This window comes from Chelonia mydas, chromosome 14 (genome assembly GCF_015237465.2).
Source record: "Chelonia mydas isolate rCheMyd1 chromosome 14, rCheMyd1.pri.v2, whole genome shotgun sequence".
Taxonomy (NCBI): domain Eukaryota; kingdom Metazoa; phylum Chordata; order Testudines; family Cheloniidae; genus Chelonia; species Chelonia mydas.
Window position 1 is genome coordinate 39,341,338 of NC_051254.2, and position 17,921 is coordinate 39,359,258.

General features: G+C 53.5%; 2 protein-coding genes across 2 annotated transcripts; both read left to right on the forward strand.

Moving 5' to 3' along the window:
• The first annotated feature begins 4,461 nt into the window (after positions 1–4,461).
• On the forward strand, positions 4,462–8,529 carry LOC119567474 (acetylcholinesterase-like). Its single transcript, XM_037913414.2, has 3 exons — positions 4,462–5,960; positions 7,392–7,558; positions 8,495–8,529. Exons 1-3 carry the CDS (start codon positions 4,465–4,467, stop codon positions 8,527–8,529), a joined length of 1,698 nt encoding a protein of 565 aa, XP_037769342.1. The 5' UTR covers positions 4,462–4,464.
• Positions 8,530–12,699: 4,170 nt separating this feature from the next.
• LOC102939676 (acetylcholinesterase-like) lies at positions 12,700–16,943 on the forward strand. Its single transcript, XM_027830421.3, has 3 exons — positions 12,700–14,198; positions 15,629–15,795; positions 16,740–16,943. Exons 1-3 carry the CDS (start codon positions 12,703–12,705, stop codon positions 16,772–16,774), a joined length of 1,698 nt encoding a protein of 565 aa, XP_027686222.2. The 5' UTR covers positions 12,700–12,702; the 3' UTR covers positions 16,775–16,943.
• The last annotated feature ends 978 nt before the right edge of the window (positions 16,944–17,921 follow it).

Genomic DNA, 17,921 nt, shown 5'->3' on the forward strand with positions numbered 1-17,921 from the left:
CCCACTCCCCATGACCCCATTCCCTGCACAGATCTCCTCTGAGGGGCAGGGACTCTGTGGTCCTCAGCCTCCCTGCTCAGGAACTGGTGGAGTTTGGGACAGGGGCCCTGGCCCACCTGGGGGTTGGGCTGAGCCTCCACAACTCAGTGCACACTGATAGGAATGACAAAATCTGGAACCAGAGCCCTCGAGAGAGTAAAGGCCCCATGTCCCTTTCCCCAACCCCTGAACCAGCTGGTTCCCCCTTCTCTGCCCCTCCCCACATCAGATCCAGCCTCCCCTAGAGGGGAAAGGCCCCTGTTCAACCACCTAATCATTGTCCCAGTAACCGGGGCTGGTGGCGCAAACCCCTAGAGCACAGGCGCTTGGCACAACTCTTGCAAAACGCCCATCCACTGGAAGGGCAAGCCCCCCACATCCTGACTTCCAGCATGCCCTATGGCTCAGTTCTCTCAGTTCAACTCAGACCTCAGTTGAAGAAGCATTGAACCATCATTTCTCCCATCGTTAACTGCTGTATCTATTATTATTTGTCCAGCTCTGACAGGGTGAGTGGCACTTTGCACACGGGCTGGACTTGGCCGTGCTGGGTTTACAATCTGGATAGACAAGGAAAGAAGTGGGGTTGGGCTTGGGACTGGCTCAGACCTAAAATCTGGGGTCTGAAGCCAGCTATGGTAGTGAGGAGAGCTGAGGGGTGGGGAGATGAGGAGTAGGTTTAAGGGTTACGGGCTTAAGAGTTAGAGTCAGGTAGTCAGATTTGGGGAGCCAGGTTATAATTAGGGTGTTAGGGTTGGGAAATGGAGCTCAGGGGTTGCAGGTCCTGTTGGCTGTTAGGGTTAAGTATTAGTATTAATACATGTGTGAGTGTAAGTGTAGACATTGACCCAGGGAGCCAGGACCGGGCTTCATGGACAATAAACCTGGCTGAGCACCTTCGCCACCGGACTGAGCCTGTGGTCTTCGTTTACGAGTAACATCGAGCTCTGCTGAATGAACATGCTGCAGTATCTTCGAAGGACATTGCAGCTCCCAGGACAGAAGCACCGAGTGGCCTGAACGGGGTTACTAATGACGATCCCACCTTCGGCACTTAACCATGCTGGGTAGGGCTATCGAGGTCTGCGGAACCGGCGATCTGCGCAGAGCTGCACAGGGCACGGAAAGAACACGCACACACAAGTCAACTGATTACCCAACGTGTGACTTGTTTGGATCAACAGAAGAACGAACAGGATGAGGAGGCATTAAATTAGCCCCAGGGAAAAAATTCACCTGATATCTATTCACTCCTGACACACAAGCCCCTGGCTATCCCCTCACTGCCCTGGGCTTCCCCCGTCCCCACAGGTCCACCGACGCTCCTCAATCCCAATCTGATCCCCCTGCTATCACGGCTCTGGGCTCCATCCCTCTCCCCCAGCTCTGCCGATCACCATCAGTCTCCTCTGCAGCCCCTGCCCCATCCAAGCCCTCACTTCTCCCCACTCCCCACAGGTCCTGAGCCACAGCCCCTTGATTTCCCAGCTGTGGGCTCCCCCCCTCCACAGCTCTGCCAGTTCTCCGCAATCCCACCCAGCAGAAACTCCCCTCCTCTCTTGCTGCCCCAAATATCTATGCTAAGTCTCCTTAGCGATATTAGGCTTGGAAGGATTCCAATACATCGGTACACGTCATAATACATCGATTGCACTGCGCACACACAATCTGATGGAAAAATATTTCCATTGATAATCAATGAAATCTACAGATACTCAAAATAAGGAAAATCCCGCTTGAAAATGTATTGAAGTTCAACTTACTTTATATCTTTTGAGAGGGGGGGTTGACAATTGATCTTTTACAGTGCATGAAACTTTAACTTATTGGCTCTCACCTGCCATTAAATAATTGTCTGACCTGCCCCCAGAATTTCCCAAAAGCTGAAATTAATAAAAATTGAAAAAAAATCCTTTAAAACGAACTTCGATATTATCCATCAAAATTATAAAGAAATAAACATTGACTTCTGCCACGCCAAAGTAATATGCAGTCAGCGTTCTGCCATGACTCACTCAACTTGGGTCAACAGTGACCAACTTGTGACTAGTGGTGGCAACTAGAAGAAACAAAACCCCTATTGCCAAATGAGGTTAAGAAGCAGCCCAGGACCTTCGGGCAATTTCAGACCCACTCCCACCCTCCCAGGAGGAACAAAGATGCCCAGAGCTGTCATTAATGATCCTGACTCAATCACATGATGTCAGAACCAGGATCTCGCCTGGAGCGGCTCTCCCAAGCTAAGAGGGCTGCAGCAAGGGCAGGATTTGAAAAGGAGACCTCGGAAAGTCTGCAGATGCTACAGGGAGCTGGGCAGCGGTGCTGTCCCCAGACAGGTTTCAGAGGGGTAGCTTTCAGATGTGTATCAGCAAAAACAACAAGGAGTCCTTGTGGCATCTTAGAGACTAACCAATGTATTTGGGCATAAGCTTTCGTGGGCTATAACCCACTTCATCAGATGCATGGAGTGAAAATACAGTAGGCAGGTATAAATATACAGCACCTGAAAAGATGGGAGTTGCCTTACCAAGCGCGGGGTCAGTACTAACGAGGCCAATTCAATCAAGTTGACAAGAAGGCGTGTGGCATTTGGATGTGCCCTACTGAAGGGACGCATGCACTCACTAGGGGGTCCTCTCCCCTCACAGTCTGTGCTGACCTCCATACCCCAGCGTGGCATTAGGGGGATCAATGCAGCAGGGAGGGGTGTGGGGACTCACTAGGGGGCACCCTCCCCTTGGAGTCGGTGCAGACCCAAATGCCCCAGACTGGGGCTGGGCTACAGCAAGTGCTTACCTGCTCATTAGCCATAAGCCCCGCTTGTCACTGAACATCCCCCGGCACTATCCTTCAGGGTGGGGAATGCGCCTGGGTCCCCTGGCTAAACACCCCCCTTACTTCTTCCATTTTGCCCCCTACCCAACAATCAACACTCTGCTTTCTTTGGACACAGGATCCCCAGTTCATTTCCTGTTACCCAGCTGCCCCTCCGCAAAGGTGGCTGCAATTCAGGGATCACGGCCCTTCAGGCCCTAGACCTCTCACCCTGTGAACCCAACTGGATCTCTGTTCCCAAAGCCCTTGACTCCTCCCCTGCAGCTCCACCCAGTCGGCCCCAATCCTCCTTCCCCCGTGTGTGCACAGCCCAATGAGAACATGGATTAGAGGATAAATAAGTCCCCGTGGCTGCTCCCTGACTGTTAATCTTGCCATCTGAGGCATCCACCCAGCTCCCATTCCTGCTGAGACGCAAGACACGACTGTGAGTGTGCCAAGGAGAAGGGCAGGTGAGTCTGTGCTACCCGGGGTCCCACTGGCTCAGGGATAGGGACAGAGGGAGTGAATGAAGTGGAAGAACAGCGGGAATTGGGATCACTCTAGGCAGTTACCTACCTAATACCCTTTCTACAGACCCCATTCCCAGAGCTGGGGAGAGAACCCAAGCAGTCCTGCCTCCCAGCACCCCCTGCTCTCACTCACTGGTCCCCACTGCCTTCCCAGAGCATAAGAACATAAAAATGGCCCTACTGGGTCAGACCAAAGGTCCATCTAGCCCAGACCGCTGGGGGACACCACTATTTACCATTTATTCCTATCCTTTCCCTCCTATCTTTTAACCAGTTACTAATCCATGAGAGCACGTTCGCTCTTATCCCATGGCAGCTTTCTTTGCATAAGAGCCTTTGGTGAGGGACCTTGTGAAAGGCTTTCTGAAAATCTAAGTACACTATATCCGCTGGATCCCCTTGGTGCTTGTTGACCACCTCAAAGAATTCTAGTAGATTAGTGAGGCATTATTTCCCTTTACTAAAACCTTGCAGACTCTTCCTCGACAAATTATGTTCATCTATATGTCTGACAATATTGTTCTTGATTATAGTTTCAGCCAGTTTGCCCAGTACCAGGACTCTTCACTCCGGTCCCACAGTGGTATAACCCACCATACCCCACTCCCTATCTAGAACCAGTGATAGAACCCAGGAGCTCTGGCTCCTGACCCACAGTGGTATAACCCACCATACCCCATTCCTTTCCCAGACCTGGGGATAGAACCCAGGAGCCCTGGCTCCCAGAGCCCGACACTCTAGCCCACTAGACCCCACTCCCTTCCCAAAGCTGAGGATAAAACCCAGGAGTCCTCAATCCCAGCCTCCCTCCCATCTCTAACCACTAGATCCCAGTCCCCTCCCAGAATGAGAGTCAGGATTGATGCAGAGCAGGGAACACAGAAGCCAGAGCATGGGTGGAAAGGACCAGGGGGCTCTATTTGCTAAAGGGGATCCATGCTGACGTAGGGAGCATCCTCCTGCTGTCTGGATTTAGGTGGCTGGGACTGGATGGGACCCAGCACCTCGTAGAGGGGAGAGACCATGTATCCCGTTCCCTATAACTCCCTCTGGGGGGGTTTCCCTTCCAGCTGCCACGATGCTGGGACTCCTCCCCGCTTTCCCCTACCTGCTGCTCCTCTCCCTGCTGGGCTCCAGCTCTGGTTCCGATGACGATGGCACCGTGGTGCTCACCACCAACGGCCCCATCCGTGGCAAGCGCCTCCAGGTCGGCTCCAGCACAGTGACAGCATTCCTGGGCATCCCCTACGCCGAGCCCCCTGTGGGGGCCTTGCGTTTCCAGAAGCCAATTCCCCACCAGCCCTGGAGCCACATCCTGGAAGCCTCTAGCTTTGGCAATGTGTGCCACCAGCCTCCGCTCACTGGTTACCCTCACACTGAAACATGGACATCCAAAGTGCCACAGTCTGAGGACTGCCTCTTCCTCAATGTCTGGGTGCCCCATCCCCGTCCCTCTCCGCCAGCCGCCATCGTCACCTGGATCCACGGTGGTGGGTTCTTCACAGGGGCAGCCTCACTCGACATCTATGATGGGCGCTTCTTAGCTGCCACCAAGAACCTGATCGTGGCTTCCATGAACTACCGGCTGGGGGCGCTGGGCTTCCTGTCCCTGCCCCCGGCGGCCCCGGGGAACGCCGGCCTATGGGACCAGCGCCTTGCGATGCGCTGGCTGCGGGACAACGCGGCCGCCTTCGGTGGGGACCCGGCCCATTTCTTACTCTTCGGCCAGGATGCTGGGGCTCGATCAGTCGGCTTCCACCTCCTCTCCCCGGGGAGCCGGCCCCTCTTCACCAGGGCCGCACTTCAGAGCGGAGCCCCGAACGCACCATGGGCTTGGATTTCACTTGAAGAGGCCAAGGAGAGAGGCCAGAGGCTGGGCCAGCTGCTGGGCTGCTCCAATGGTAACAACACCGCTCTGGTGGGCTGCCTGCAGGGGAAGGAACCCGGGGAGTTCCCCAAACACCAGTTCTCCGTCTTGAACCACAAGAAGCAGCTGGGGCTCCCCTTTGTGCCGACACCAGATGGGGATTTCCTCCCTGATACACCACCAAGACTCCTGCAGGCCAGGCACGGCCAGCCAATACCCATCGGGCTTGGTTTCACCACCAACGAAGGATCCTACATGTTATACTTTGCTTTCCCCAGCTTCAACCTGGAGAATGCCAGCTCCATCGGCCGGGAGGAGCTGCTGCAGTTGGTGAGGCTGATAGTGCCAGGGGTGCCAGACGAGGCCATCCAAGCCATGGCACGGTGGTACATCCAGGAAGGGGAGGAGCAGGGAGAGGCACAGTACCGATGGGCCATGGAACAAATCGCTGGTGACTATTTCGTTGTGTGCCCGGTACTGGAGATGGCAAGGCAAGAGGCAGAGGCTGGAAATCCTGTGTACACCTACCACTTCGCCCACCGCAGCAGTGGCTTGTCTCTACCTGAATGGATGGGGGTGCCACACGGCTCTGAGCTCCCCTACGTGTTCGGGACCCTGGCATCCGTGGTAGGATCCAACCACACAGAGGCTGAGGTAGCGCTGAGCCGCAGGGTGATGCAGTACCTTGCCGTGTACGCCTGGAGCGGGTAAGGCAATCCCCCACAATCCTCTTGTCCCCCGATCCAGAAGACTGGGAGAAAGCTAATGCCATGCCAATTTATAAGAAGGTTAAATGGGATCACCTGGGTAATTATAGGGTCTTGATAAATTGGAAAAGGTCCAGAGAAGAGCCACGAGAATGTCTAAGGGATTAGAAACCTTGCCTTATAGCCATAGACTCAAGGATCTCAATCTATGTAGTTTAACTAAGAGAAGGTTAAGGGGCCTGTCATAAATATAAAGGGAAGGGTAACAACCTTCCTGTATGCAGTACTATAAAATCCCTCCTGGCCAGAGGCACAAAATCCTTTTCCCTCTAAAGGGTTAAGAAGCTCTGGTAACCTGGCTGGAAGCAACCAATCCAACTCCATTAGAATCAGTAAGTACAAGCGAGGGAATGCGTTAGCTTATTTTTGTTTTGGCTTGTGATTTTCTCTGTTCTGAGAGGAAAGTGTAGTCCTGGTTTTCTTTTTGTAACCTAAAAGTTTGGCCCAGAAGGAAATCCTCTGTGTTTTTGAATCTATTGTTACCCTGTAAAGTTATTTTCCATCCTGATTTTACAGAGGTGATTTTTACCTTCTTTTTTTTTAAATAAAATCCTTCTTTTAAGAACTGATTTCTCTATTGTCCTAAGACCCAGGGCTTTGGGTCTGTGATCACTTTGTAACCAATTGGTTAGGATATTATTCTCAAGCCTCCCCAGGAAAGGGGGTGTAAGGCTTGGGGGGATATTTTGGGGAATAGGAACTCCAAGTCGTCCTTTCCCTAATTCTTTGTTAAATCACTTGGTGGTGGCAGCTTACCCTGATAGGGCAGCATCCTCGTTGAAAGGACAAGTGAGAGACGCCATTTTAAGTAAGAGCAAAACTAGACACTCCCTTCCAGTTCAGATCCTCCTATCTATGCCCCCACATTCCCTGGCCATGCCCCCCCCCCCCGCACCCCGTATGTTGCTCTGCTCCCCAAACTGCTCTGTCCTGTCTGTGAGCACAAAGGATGTCCATCTTTGCTGAGGGAAGCCTGGCTTCGGACCCATTGCAAACAATGGAAAACAGTGGCCATCTTCCCTAGGGGAAGTCTCATTTTACAATGGCAGCCATTATTACTCAGGGCCGCCTGTGGCTTCAATTTCATGGAGAACAACGGAATAAAGTGGCCATGTTTATAAAGGGCAACCTGTAGCATCACCCCATATGAAAAGAACGGGAGGCAGCACCCATCTTAACTGAGGGCAGCCTCTGGCTCCACTCTCATTTGCAACAACATGGGATGGCAGCCATTTTGGAAAGAGGCCAAACTTTTCAAGTTGGCTCCTAATCACCCCTGCATCTGGGATGTTAGACACCAGCTGGGGCACCTTCCTGTCCCCACCAAGCCACAGTACTAACCTCAGTGGGGCATGTTCATTTTCCATGCAGGAAACCCATGGTGGGAGAGGGCAGCGGGAAGCAGTGGCCCACCTACGACCCCGCAAAGCAGAACGTTGAGCGTATCAGCCTGAAGCCGCCCAAACCTGAGAGGGCATTACCCGCCACACGCTGTGAATTCTTGGCATCACTGCTGTCAGAGAAACCAAAGGTCCCAGGTGAGCATCAGCAGCATGAGAGGATGGCAGCCCTAGAGGGGAAAGGCCCCGTCTCTCCCCACCCCTCTCAGCCATCCAGGCCCCCAACCCTTGGGCTGGATTGGAGATGGCTCCCCTCCAGAAGCAAAAGATCCCAGCTCACATTCCCTTTTCCATGGGATCTTCTGGTCTCCTAGAGATGCTCCATTCTCCTGTCTGGGGGAGAACTTGCATATCCTGGGAACTCCAGATCCCATCTGCTGTGGGGCAGCCCCAGGTTCTACCCCATCTTCTCTTGCTCAGCTCCTCTGGGTAGGAAGATGACAACCTTGTTTCCTCTCCAACGGCTCCCCACATAGCCCCCATTTCAGGGGAGGAGGCATGAGCTCAGACAGAGGGATTCCCGGTAGGGTGTCCGGGGATGAAGAGACGGATCCGAGGACACTGAGGGTAAGTGGCCTGTAATGACACAGAAGAGAACGGTGGCAAAGAAAGAATGACATACAGCTGGCTCTCGGGAGGGATGCAGCCACTGTGTAACTGTGTAAGACAGGGATTCAAGGAGAATCCAATAGTCACTGGGAATCCTGTGTGCCAGGGGGCCTCTTATGGGAGGCAGAAAAGAAGCTTCCACGTTGGACCCTGGGGTCACAGATGCTGCAAAACACGGGAACTCTAGCAGAACAGCGTCCCCTACTGCTAGAATATATTACTGGGGGGCACTAAATGTGGGGGGACAGCCCTCTCCTGACTCCCACCCATGCCGCTCTTTGCAGAAAAGCACCCCCTAGTGCACGGAGATTAGCACTGACCGTAAGAGATGAGCATCCCATACTGAGCCTGTGCAGCACCTGGTTTCCTCTGCAGATCTCCTCTCCTGTTTACAAGTAGACAAACCCCCGCAGCGTCTGAGCTCCTCCCCACTGCTGTTAACCCCACTCATTGTGTGTTCCACAGGAGCAGACCTGCCTAGCCTGGGGGGCCGTGACTGAAGAGCTGAGCAATTACAATCCCCTTATGGGGGGAACCCTCCATGCAGACCAGAGGATCCAGTTCCTGTTAGTGCCTGCCAATTCATTAACGAGGATCCTGCTGCTGGGAATCCATGGATTGACCCTCCCTCTGCAATTCCTCCACCCCCAGTGCATTAAAGCATATTCAGTCTGGAGACAGACCCTGGTGCGTGAGGTTGATTAGCTGCTCCTGTGCAGGAGAGAGAGAGAGTGTTGGTGCGATGGGAGTTGTGCTGAGATAATGGGGAACAAAGATTACATCGGGGGTAAATGCTGTCTGGTGTTTGAAGAGGCAAATGACAAAGTGCAGAGATCACACTCTGCACCCAGAGATATGGAACGCAGGAGTCCTGACTCCCAGCCTCTCCGGTCTAACCAACTAGACCCCAATGCCCTCCAAGGTCTGCGATAGAACCCAGGCGTCTTGACTCCCAGCTCACAGGTCTCTAACCCTTAAACCCCCTCTCGGCCTCAGACAGGGGATAACACCCAGGAGTCCTAACTCCCAGCCCCCCTCTGCTCTAACCACTAGATCCCACTCTCCTCCCAGTCCTTGGGAGAGAACCCAGGAATCCCGACCCCCGGCCTCTCTGCTCTAACCCACTACCCCCAATCCCCTCCTGAATGGTGCTCACTGGACTATGAGGAAGAACTGTACACACCAAGGAGTCGAAGGAAATTGGTGGTTTATTGATGACATTTGTGGGCCACTATACAATACAAGCCACAGAGACAGATGTTTTCTCAGCCAGCTGGCAGGGTATGGGGAGTTGGCGAAGTGGGTATAGGGACAAGGGGAGTGCCCCAAATGCACACAGCACCCACTCCCCATGACCCCATTCCCTGCACAGATCTCCTCTGAGGGGCAGGGACTCTGTGGTCCTCAGCCTCCCTGCTCAGGAACTGGTGGAGTTTGGGACAGGGGCCCTGGCCCACCTGGGGGTTGGGCTGAGCCTCCACAACTCAGTGCACACTGATGGGAATGACAAAATCTGGAACCAGAGCCCTCGAGAGAGTAAAGGCCCCATGTCCCTTTCCCCAACCCCTGAACCAGCTGGTTCCCCCTTCTCTGCCCCTCCCCACATCAGATCCAGCCTCCCCTAGAGGGGAAAGGCCCCTGTTCAACCACCTAATCATTGTCCCAGTAACCGGGGCTGGTGGCGCAAACCCCTAGAGCACAGGCGCTTGGCACAACTCTTGCAAAACGCCCATCCACTGGAAGGGCAAGCCCCCCACATCCTGACTTCCAGCATGCCCTATGGCTCAGTTCTCTCAGTTCAACTCAGACCTCAGTTGAAGAAGCATTGAACCATCATTTCTCCCATCATTAACTGCTGTATCTATTATTATTTGTCCAGCTCTGACAGGGTGAGTGGCACTTTGCACACGGGCTGGACTTGGCCGTGCTGGGTTTACAATCTGGATAGACAAGGAAAGAAGTGGGGTTGGGCTTGGGACTGGCTCAGACCTAAAATCTGGGGTCTGAAGCCAGCTATGGTAGTGAGGAGAGCTGAGGGGTGGGGAGACGAGGAGTAGGTTTAAGGGTTACGGGCTTAAGAGTTAGAGTCAGGTCGTCAGATTTGGGGAGCCAGGTTATAATTAGGGTGTTAGGGTTGGGAAATGGAGCTCAGGGGTTGCAGGTCCTGTTGGCTGTTAGGGTTAAGTATTAGTATTAATACATGTGTGAGTGTAAGTGTAGACATTGACCCAGTGTTAAGGAAAAGTTAGCACATGTGACTGCATTTTGGTTTGGGGCCCACCATTGTCTAAATGCCAGCACATCATACACCAGGAGGAGTAATCCTTAGATACCGAATCCGTGTGAAAATCCTCCTCCTTGTCTCCAGCCTGCCTTGATTTGCAGTATCTGGTTTTTGTCAGTCTCTAACTCCCTGTCTCTTGGCCTTGATGTGAGGCCTCCCATCCTGATAATAAAAGTTACTGATGCATGGCTTTAGGACCATGCTGTGTAATTAACATACTGGTATAGCACGAGGAATGCACCAAGCAGGGATAGGTGGTAGATAAGACAAGGGTTTGTTTATTGGCTAAGGTTTCCGATGCACGAGGGCAACATGCTTTGCTAAAAAGTATATAACCTTTGTATAATCTGTATTCAGGGTCCCCTCCTGGCTAGCAGGGGGGCACCACGCTCGAGCGTAATAAACTTAGTGTCTTTTGGGAACTCTGCAGTTGTGGACTTCATTTCTGTGCCTCAGCCTAGATTCGAACTGTGCGTGTCCTATCAGGTGTAATTTGTAGCATTTGTGTGCGTGTCCTACCAGGTGTAATTCGTAACACCCAGGGAGCCAGGACCGGGCTTCGTGGACAATAAACCTGGCTGAGCACCTTCGCCACCGGACTGAGCCTGTGCTGACCTCCATACCCCAGCGTGGCATTAGGGGGATCCATGCAGCAGGGAGGGGTGTGGGGACTCACTAGGGGGCACCCTCCCCTTGGAGTCGGTGCAGACCCAAATGCCCCAGACTGGGGCTGGGCTACAGCAAGTGCTCACCTGCTCATTAGCCATAAGCCCCGCTTGTCGCTGAACATCCCCCGGCACTATCCTTCAGGGTGGGGAATGCGCCTGGGTCCCCTGGCTAAACACCCGCTTTACTTCTTCCATTTTGCCCCCTACCCAACAATCAACACTCTGCTTTCTTTGGACACAGGATCCCCAGTTCATTTCCTGTTACCCAGCTGCCCCTCCGCAAAGGTGGCTGCAATTCAGGGATCACGGCCCTTCAGGCCCTAGACCTCTCACCCTGTGAACCCAACTGGATCTCTGTTCCCAAAGCCCTTGACTCCTCCCCTGCAGCTCCTCCCAGTCGGCCCCAATCCTCCTTCCCCCATGTGTGCACAGCCCAATGAGAACATGGATTTGAGGATAAATAAGTCCCCGTGGCTGCTCCCTGACTGTTAATCTTGCCATCTGAGGCATCCACCCAGCTCCCATTCCTGCTGAGACGCAAGACACGACTGTGAGTGTGCCAGGGAGAAGGGCAGGTGAGTCCGTGCTTCCTGGGGCCCCACTGGCTCAGGGATAGGGACGGAGGGGTCCAGGGAGTGAATGAAGTGGAAGAACAGCGGGAATTGGGATCACTCTAGGCAATTACCCACCTAATACCCTTTCTACAGACCCCATTCTCAGAGCTGGGGAGAGAACCCAAGGAGTCCTGCCTCCCAGCACCCCCTGCTCCCACTCACTGGTCCCCACTGCCTTCCCAGAGCATAAGAACATAAGAATGGCCCTACTAGGTCAGACCAAAGGTCCATCTAGCCCAGACCGCTGGGGGACACCACTATTTACCATTTATTCCTATCCTTTCCCTCCTATCTTTTAACCAGTTACTAATCCATGACAGCACGTTCGCTCTTATCCCGTGGCAGCTTTCTTTGCATAAGACCCTTTGGTGAGGGACCTTGTGAAAGGCTTTCTGAAAATCTAAGTACACTATATCCGCTGGATCCCCTTGGTGCTTGTTGACCACCTCAAAGAATTCTAGTACCTTAGTGAGGCATGATTTCCCTTTACTAAAACCTTGCTGACTCTTCCTCAACAAATTGTGTTCATCTATATGTCTGACAATATTGTTCTTGATTATAGTTTCAGCCAGTTTGCCCAGTACCAGGACTCTTGACTCCGGTCCCACAGTGGTATAACCCACCATACCCCACTCCCTATCTAGAACCAGTGATAGAACCCAGGAGCTCTGGCTCCTGACCCACAGTGGTATAACCCACCATACCCCATTCCTTTCCCAGACCTGGGGATAGAACCCAGGAGCCCTGGCTCCCAGAGCCCGACACTCTAGCCCACTAGACCCCACTCCCTTCCCAAAGCTGAGGATAAAACCCAGGAGTCCTCAATCCCAGCCTCCCTCCCATCTCTAACCACTAGATCCCACTCCCCTCCCAGAATGAGAGTCAGGATTGATGCAGAGCAGGGAACACAGAAGCCAGAGCATGGGTGGAAAGGACCAGGGGGGTCTATTTGCTAAAGGGGATCCATGCTGACGTAGGGAGCATCCTCCTGCTGTCTGGATTTAGGTGGCTGGGACAGGATGGGACCCAGCACCTCGTAGAGGGGAGAGACCATGTATCCCGCTCCCTATAACTCCCTCTGGGGGGGGTTCCCTTCCAGCTGCCACGATGCTGGGACTCCTCCCCGCTTTCCCCTACCTGCTGCTCCTCTCCCTGCTGGGCTCCAGCTCTGGTTCCGATGACGATGGCACCGTGGTGCTCACCACCAGCGGCCCCATCCGGGGCAAGCGCCTCCAGGTCGGCTCCAGCACAGTGACAGCATTCCTGGGCATCCCCTACGCCGAGCCCCCCGTGGGGGCCTTGCGTTTCCAGAAGCCAATTCCCCACCAGCCCTGGAGCCACATCCTGGAAGCCTCTAGCTTTGGCAATGTGTGCCACGAGGCTCCGCTCACTGGCTACCCTCACCCTGAAACATGGACACCCAAAACGCCACCGTCTGAGGACTGCCTCTTCCTCAATGTCTGGGTGCCCCATCCCCGTCCCTCTCCGCCAGCCGCCATCGTCACCTGGATCCACGGTGGTGGGTTCTTCACAGGGGCAGCCTCACTCGACATCTATGATGGGCGCTTCTTAGCTGCCACCGAGAACCTGATCGTGGCTTCCATGAACTACCGGCTGGGGGCGTTGGGCTTCCTGTCCCTGCCACCGGCGGCTCCGGGGAATGCCGGACTGTGGGACCAGCGACTGGCGATGCGCTGGCTGCGGGACAACGCAGCTGCCTTCGGTGGGGACCCGGCACATTTCTTACTCTTCGGCCAGGATGCTGGGGCTCAATCAGTCGGCTTCCACCTCCTCTCCCCGGGGAGCCGGCCCCTCTTCACCAGAGCCCTACTGCAGAGCGGAGCCCCGAACGCACCATGGGCTTGGATTTCACTTGAAGAGGCCAAGGAGAGAGGCCAGAGGCTGGGCCAGCTGCTGGGCTGCTCCAATGGTAACAACACCGCTCTGGTGGGCTGCCTGCAGGGGAAGGAACCCGGGGAGTTCCCCAAACACCAGTTCTCCATCTTGAACCACAAGAAACAGCTGGGGCTCCCCTTTGTGCCGACACCAGATGGGGATTTCCTCCTTGATACACCACCAAGACTCCTGCAGGCCAGGCACGGCCAGCCAATACCCATTGAGCTTGGTTTCATCACCAACGAAGGATCCTACATATTATACTTTGCTGCCCCCAGCTTCAACCTGGAGAATGCCAGCTCCATCGGCCGGGAGGAGCTGCTGCAGTTGGTGAGGCTGATAGTGCCAGGGGTGCCAGACGAGGCCATCCAAGCCATGGCACGGTGGTACATCCAGGAAGGGGAGGAGCAGGGAGAGGCACAGTACCGATGGGCCATGGAACAAATCGCTGGTGACTATGTAGTTGTGTGCCCGATACTGGAGATGGCAAGGCAAGAGGCAGAGGCTGGAAATCCTGTGTACACCTACCACTTCGCCCACCATAGCAGTGGCTTGTCTCTACCTGAATGGATGGGGGTGCCACAAGGCTCTGAGCTCCCCTACGTGTTCGGGACCCTGGCATCCGTGGTAGGATCCAACCACACAGAGGCTGAGGTAGCGCTGAGCCGCAGGGTGATGCAGTACCTTGCCGTGTACGCCTGGAGCGGGTAAGGCAATCCCCCACAATCCTCTTGTCCCCCGATCCAGAAGACTGGGAGAAAGCTAATGCCATGCCAATTTATAAGAAGGTTAAATGGGATCACCTGGGTAATTATAGGGTCTTGATCAATTGGAAAAGGTCCAGAGAAGAGCCACGAGAATGTCTAAGGGATTAGAAACCTTGCCTTATAGCCATAGACTCAAGGATCTCAATCTATGTAGTTTAACTAAGAGAAGGTTAAGGGGCCTGTCATAAATATAAAGGGAAGGGTAACAACCTTCCTGTATGCAGTACTATAAAATCCCTCCTGGCCAGAGGCACAAAATCCTTTTCCCTCTAAAGGGTTAAGAAGCTCAGGTAACCTGGCTGGAAGCAACCAATCCAACTCCATTAGAATCTGTAAGTACAAGCGAGGGAATGCGTTAGCTTATTTTTGTTTTGGCTTGTGATTTTCTCTGTTCTGAGAGGAAAGTGTAGTCCTGGTTTTCTTTTTGTAACCTAAAAGTTTGGCCCAGAAGGAAATCCTCTGTGTTTTTGAATCTATTGTTACCCTGTAAAGTTATTTTCCATCCTGATTTTACAGAGGTGATTTTTACCTTCTTTTTTTTTAAATAAAATCCTTCTTTTAAGAACTGATTTCTCTATTGTCCTAAGACCCAGGGCTTTGCGTCTGTGATCACTTTGTAACCAATTGGTTAGGATATTATTCTCAAGCCTCCCCAGGAAAGGGGGTGTAAGGCTTGGGGGGATATTTTGGGGAATAGGAACTCCAAGTGGTCCTTTCCCTAATTCTTTGTTAAATCACTTGGTGGTGGCAGCTTACCCTGATAGGGCAGCATCCTCGTTGAAAGGACAAGTGAGAGACGCCATTTTAAGTAAGAGCAAAACTAGACACTCCCTTCCAGTTCAGATCCTCCTATCTATGCCCCCACATTCCCTGGCCATGCCCCCCCCCCCGCACCCCGTATGTTGCTCTGCTCCCCACACTGCTCTGTCCTGTCTGTGAGCACAAAGGATGTCCATCTTTGCTGAGGGAAGCCTGGCTTCGGACCCATTGCAAACAATGGAAAACAGTGGCCATCTTCCCTAGGGGAAGTCTCATTTTACAATGGCAGCCATTATTACTCAGGGCCGCCTGTGGCTTCAATTTCATGGAGAACAACGGAATAAAGTGGCCAAGTTTATAAAGGGCAACCTGTAGCATCACCCCATATGAAAAGACTGGGAGGCAGCACCCATCTTAACTGAGGGCAGCCTCTGGCTCCACTCTCATTTGCAACAACATGGGATGGCAGCCATTTTGGAAAGAGGCCAAACTTTTCAAGTTGGCTCCTAATCACCCCTGCATCTGGGATGTTAGACACCAGCTGGGGCACCTTCCTGTCCCCACCAAGCCACAGTACTAACCTCAGTGGGGCATGTTCATTTTCCATGCAGGAAACCCATGGTGGGAGAGGGCAGCGGGAAGCAGTGGCCCACCTACGACCCCGCAAAGCAGAACGTTGAGCGTATCAGCCTGAAGCCGCCCAAACCTGAGAGGGCATTACCCGCCACACGCTGTGAATTCTTGGCATCACTGCTGTCAGAGAAACCAAAGGTCCCAGGTGAGCATCAGCAGCATGAGAGGATGGCAGCCCTAGAGGGGAAAGGCCCCGTCTCTCCCCACCCCTCTCAGCCATCCAGGCCCCCAACCCTTGGGCTGGATTGGAGATGGCTCCCCTCCAGAAGCAAAAGATCCCAGCTCACATTCCCTTTTCCATGGGATCTTCTGGTCTCCTAGAGATGCTCCATTCTCCTGTCTGGGGGAGAACTTGCATATCCTGGGAACTCCAGATCCCATCTGCTGTGGGGCAGCCCCAGGTTCTACCCCATCTTCTCTTGCTCAGCCCCTCCGGGTAGGAAGATGACAACCTTGTTTCCTCTCCATCGGCTCCCCACGTAGCCCCCATTTCAGGGGAGGAGGCGTGAGCTCAGACAGAGGGATTCCCGGTAGGGTGGCTGGGGATGAAGCGATGGATCCGAGGACACTGCGAGCTGAGGGTAAGTGGCCTCTAATGACACAGAAGAGAACGGTGGCAAAGAAAGAATGACATACAGCTGGCTCTCGGGAGGGATGCAGCCACTGTGTAACTGTGTAAGACAGGGATTCAAGGAGAATCCAATAGTCACTGGGAATCCTGTGTGCCAGGGGGCCGCTTATGGGAGGCAGAAAAGAAGCTTCCACGTTGGACCCTGGGGTCACAGATGCTGCAAAACACGGGAACTCTAGCAGAACACCGTCCCCTACTGCTAGAATATATTACTGGGGGGCACTAAATGTGGGGGGACAGCCCCCTCCTGACTCCCCCCCCATGCCGCTCTTTGCAGAAAAGCACCCCCTAGTGCACGGAGATTAGCACTGACCGTAAGAGATGAGCATCCCATACTGAGCCTGTGCAGCACCTGGTTTCCTCTGCAGATCTCCTCTCCTGTTTACAAGTAGACAAACCCCCGCAGAGTCTGAGCTCCTCCCCACTGCTGTTAACCCCACTCATTGTGTGTTCCACAGGAGCAGACCTGCCCAGCCTGGGGGGCCGTGACTGAAGAGCTGAGCAATTACAATCCCCTTATGGGGGGAACCCTCCATGCAGACCAGAGGATCCAGTTCCTGTTAGTGCCTGCCAATTCATTAACGAGGATCCTGCTGCTGGGAATCCATGGATTCACCCTCCCTCTGCAATCCCTCCACCCCCAGTGCATTAAAGCATATTCAGTCTGGAGACAGACCCTGGTGCGTGAGGCTGATTAGCTGCTCCTGTGCAGGAGAGAGAGAGAGTGTTGGTGCGATGGGAGTTGTGCTGAGATAATGGGGAACAAAGATTACATCGGGGGTAAATGCTGCTCTGGTGTTTGAAGAGGCAAATGACAAAGTGCAGAGATCACACTCTGCACCCAGAGATATGGAACGCAGGAGTCCTGACTCCCAGCCTCTCCGGTCTAACCAACTAGACCCCAATGCCCTCCAAGGTCTGCGATAGAACCCAGGCGTCTTGACTCCCAGCTCACAGGTCTCTAACCCTTAAACCCCCTCTCGGCCTCAGACAGGGGATAACACCCAGGAGTCCTAACTCCCAGCCCCCCTCTGCTCTAACCACTAGATCCCACTCTCCTCCCAGTCCTTGGGAGAGAACCCAGGAATCATAGAATCATAGAATCATAGAATATCAGGGTTGGAAGGGACCCCAGAAGGTCATCTAGTCCAACCCCCTGCTCGAAGCAGGACCAATTCCCAGTTAAATCATCCCAGCCAGGGCTTTGTCAAGCCTGACCTTAAAAACCTCTAAGGAAGGAGATTCTACCACCTCCCTAGGTAACGCATTCCAGTGTTTCACCACCCTCTTAGTGAAAAAGTTTTTCCTAATATCCAATCTAAACCTCCCCCATTGCAACTTGAGACCATTACTCCTCGTTCTGTCATCTTCTACCACTGAGAACAGTCTAGAGCCATCCTCTTTGGAACCCCCTTTCAGGTAGTTGAAAGCAGCTATCAAATCCCCCCTCATTCTTCTCTTCTGCAGACTAAACAATCCCAGCTCCCTCAGCCTCTCCTCATAAGTCATGTGCTCTAGACCCCTAATCATTTTTGTTGCCCTTCGCTGGACTCTCTCCAATTTATCCACATCCTTCTTGTAGCGTGGGGCCCAAAACTGGACACAGTACTCCAGATGAGGTCTCACCAGTGTCGAATAGA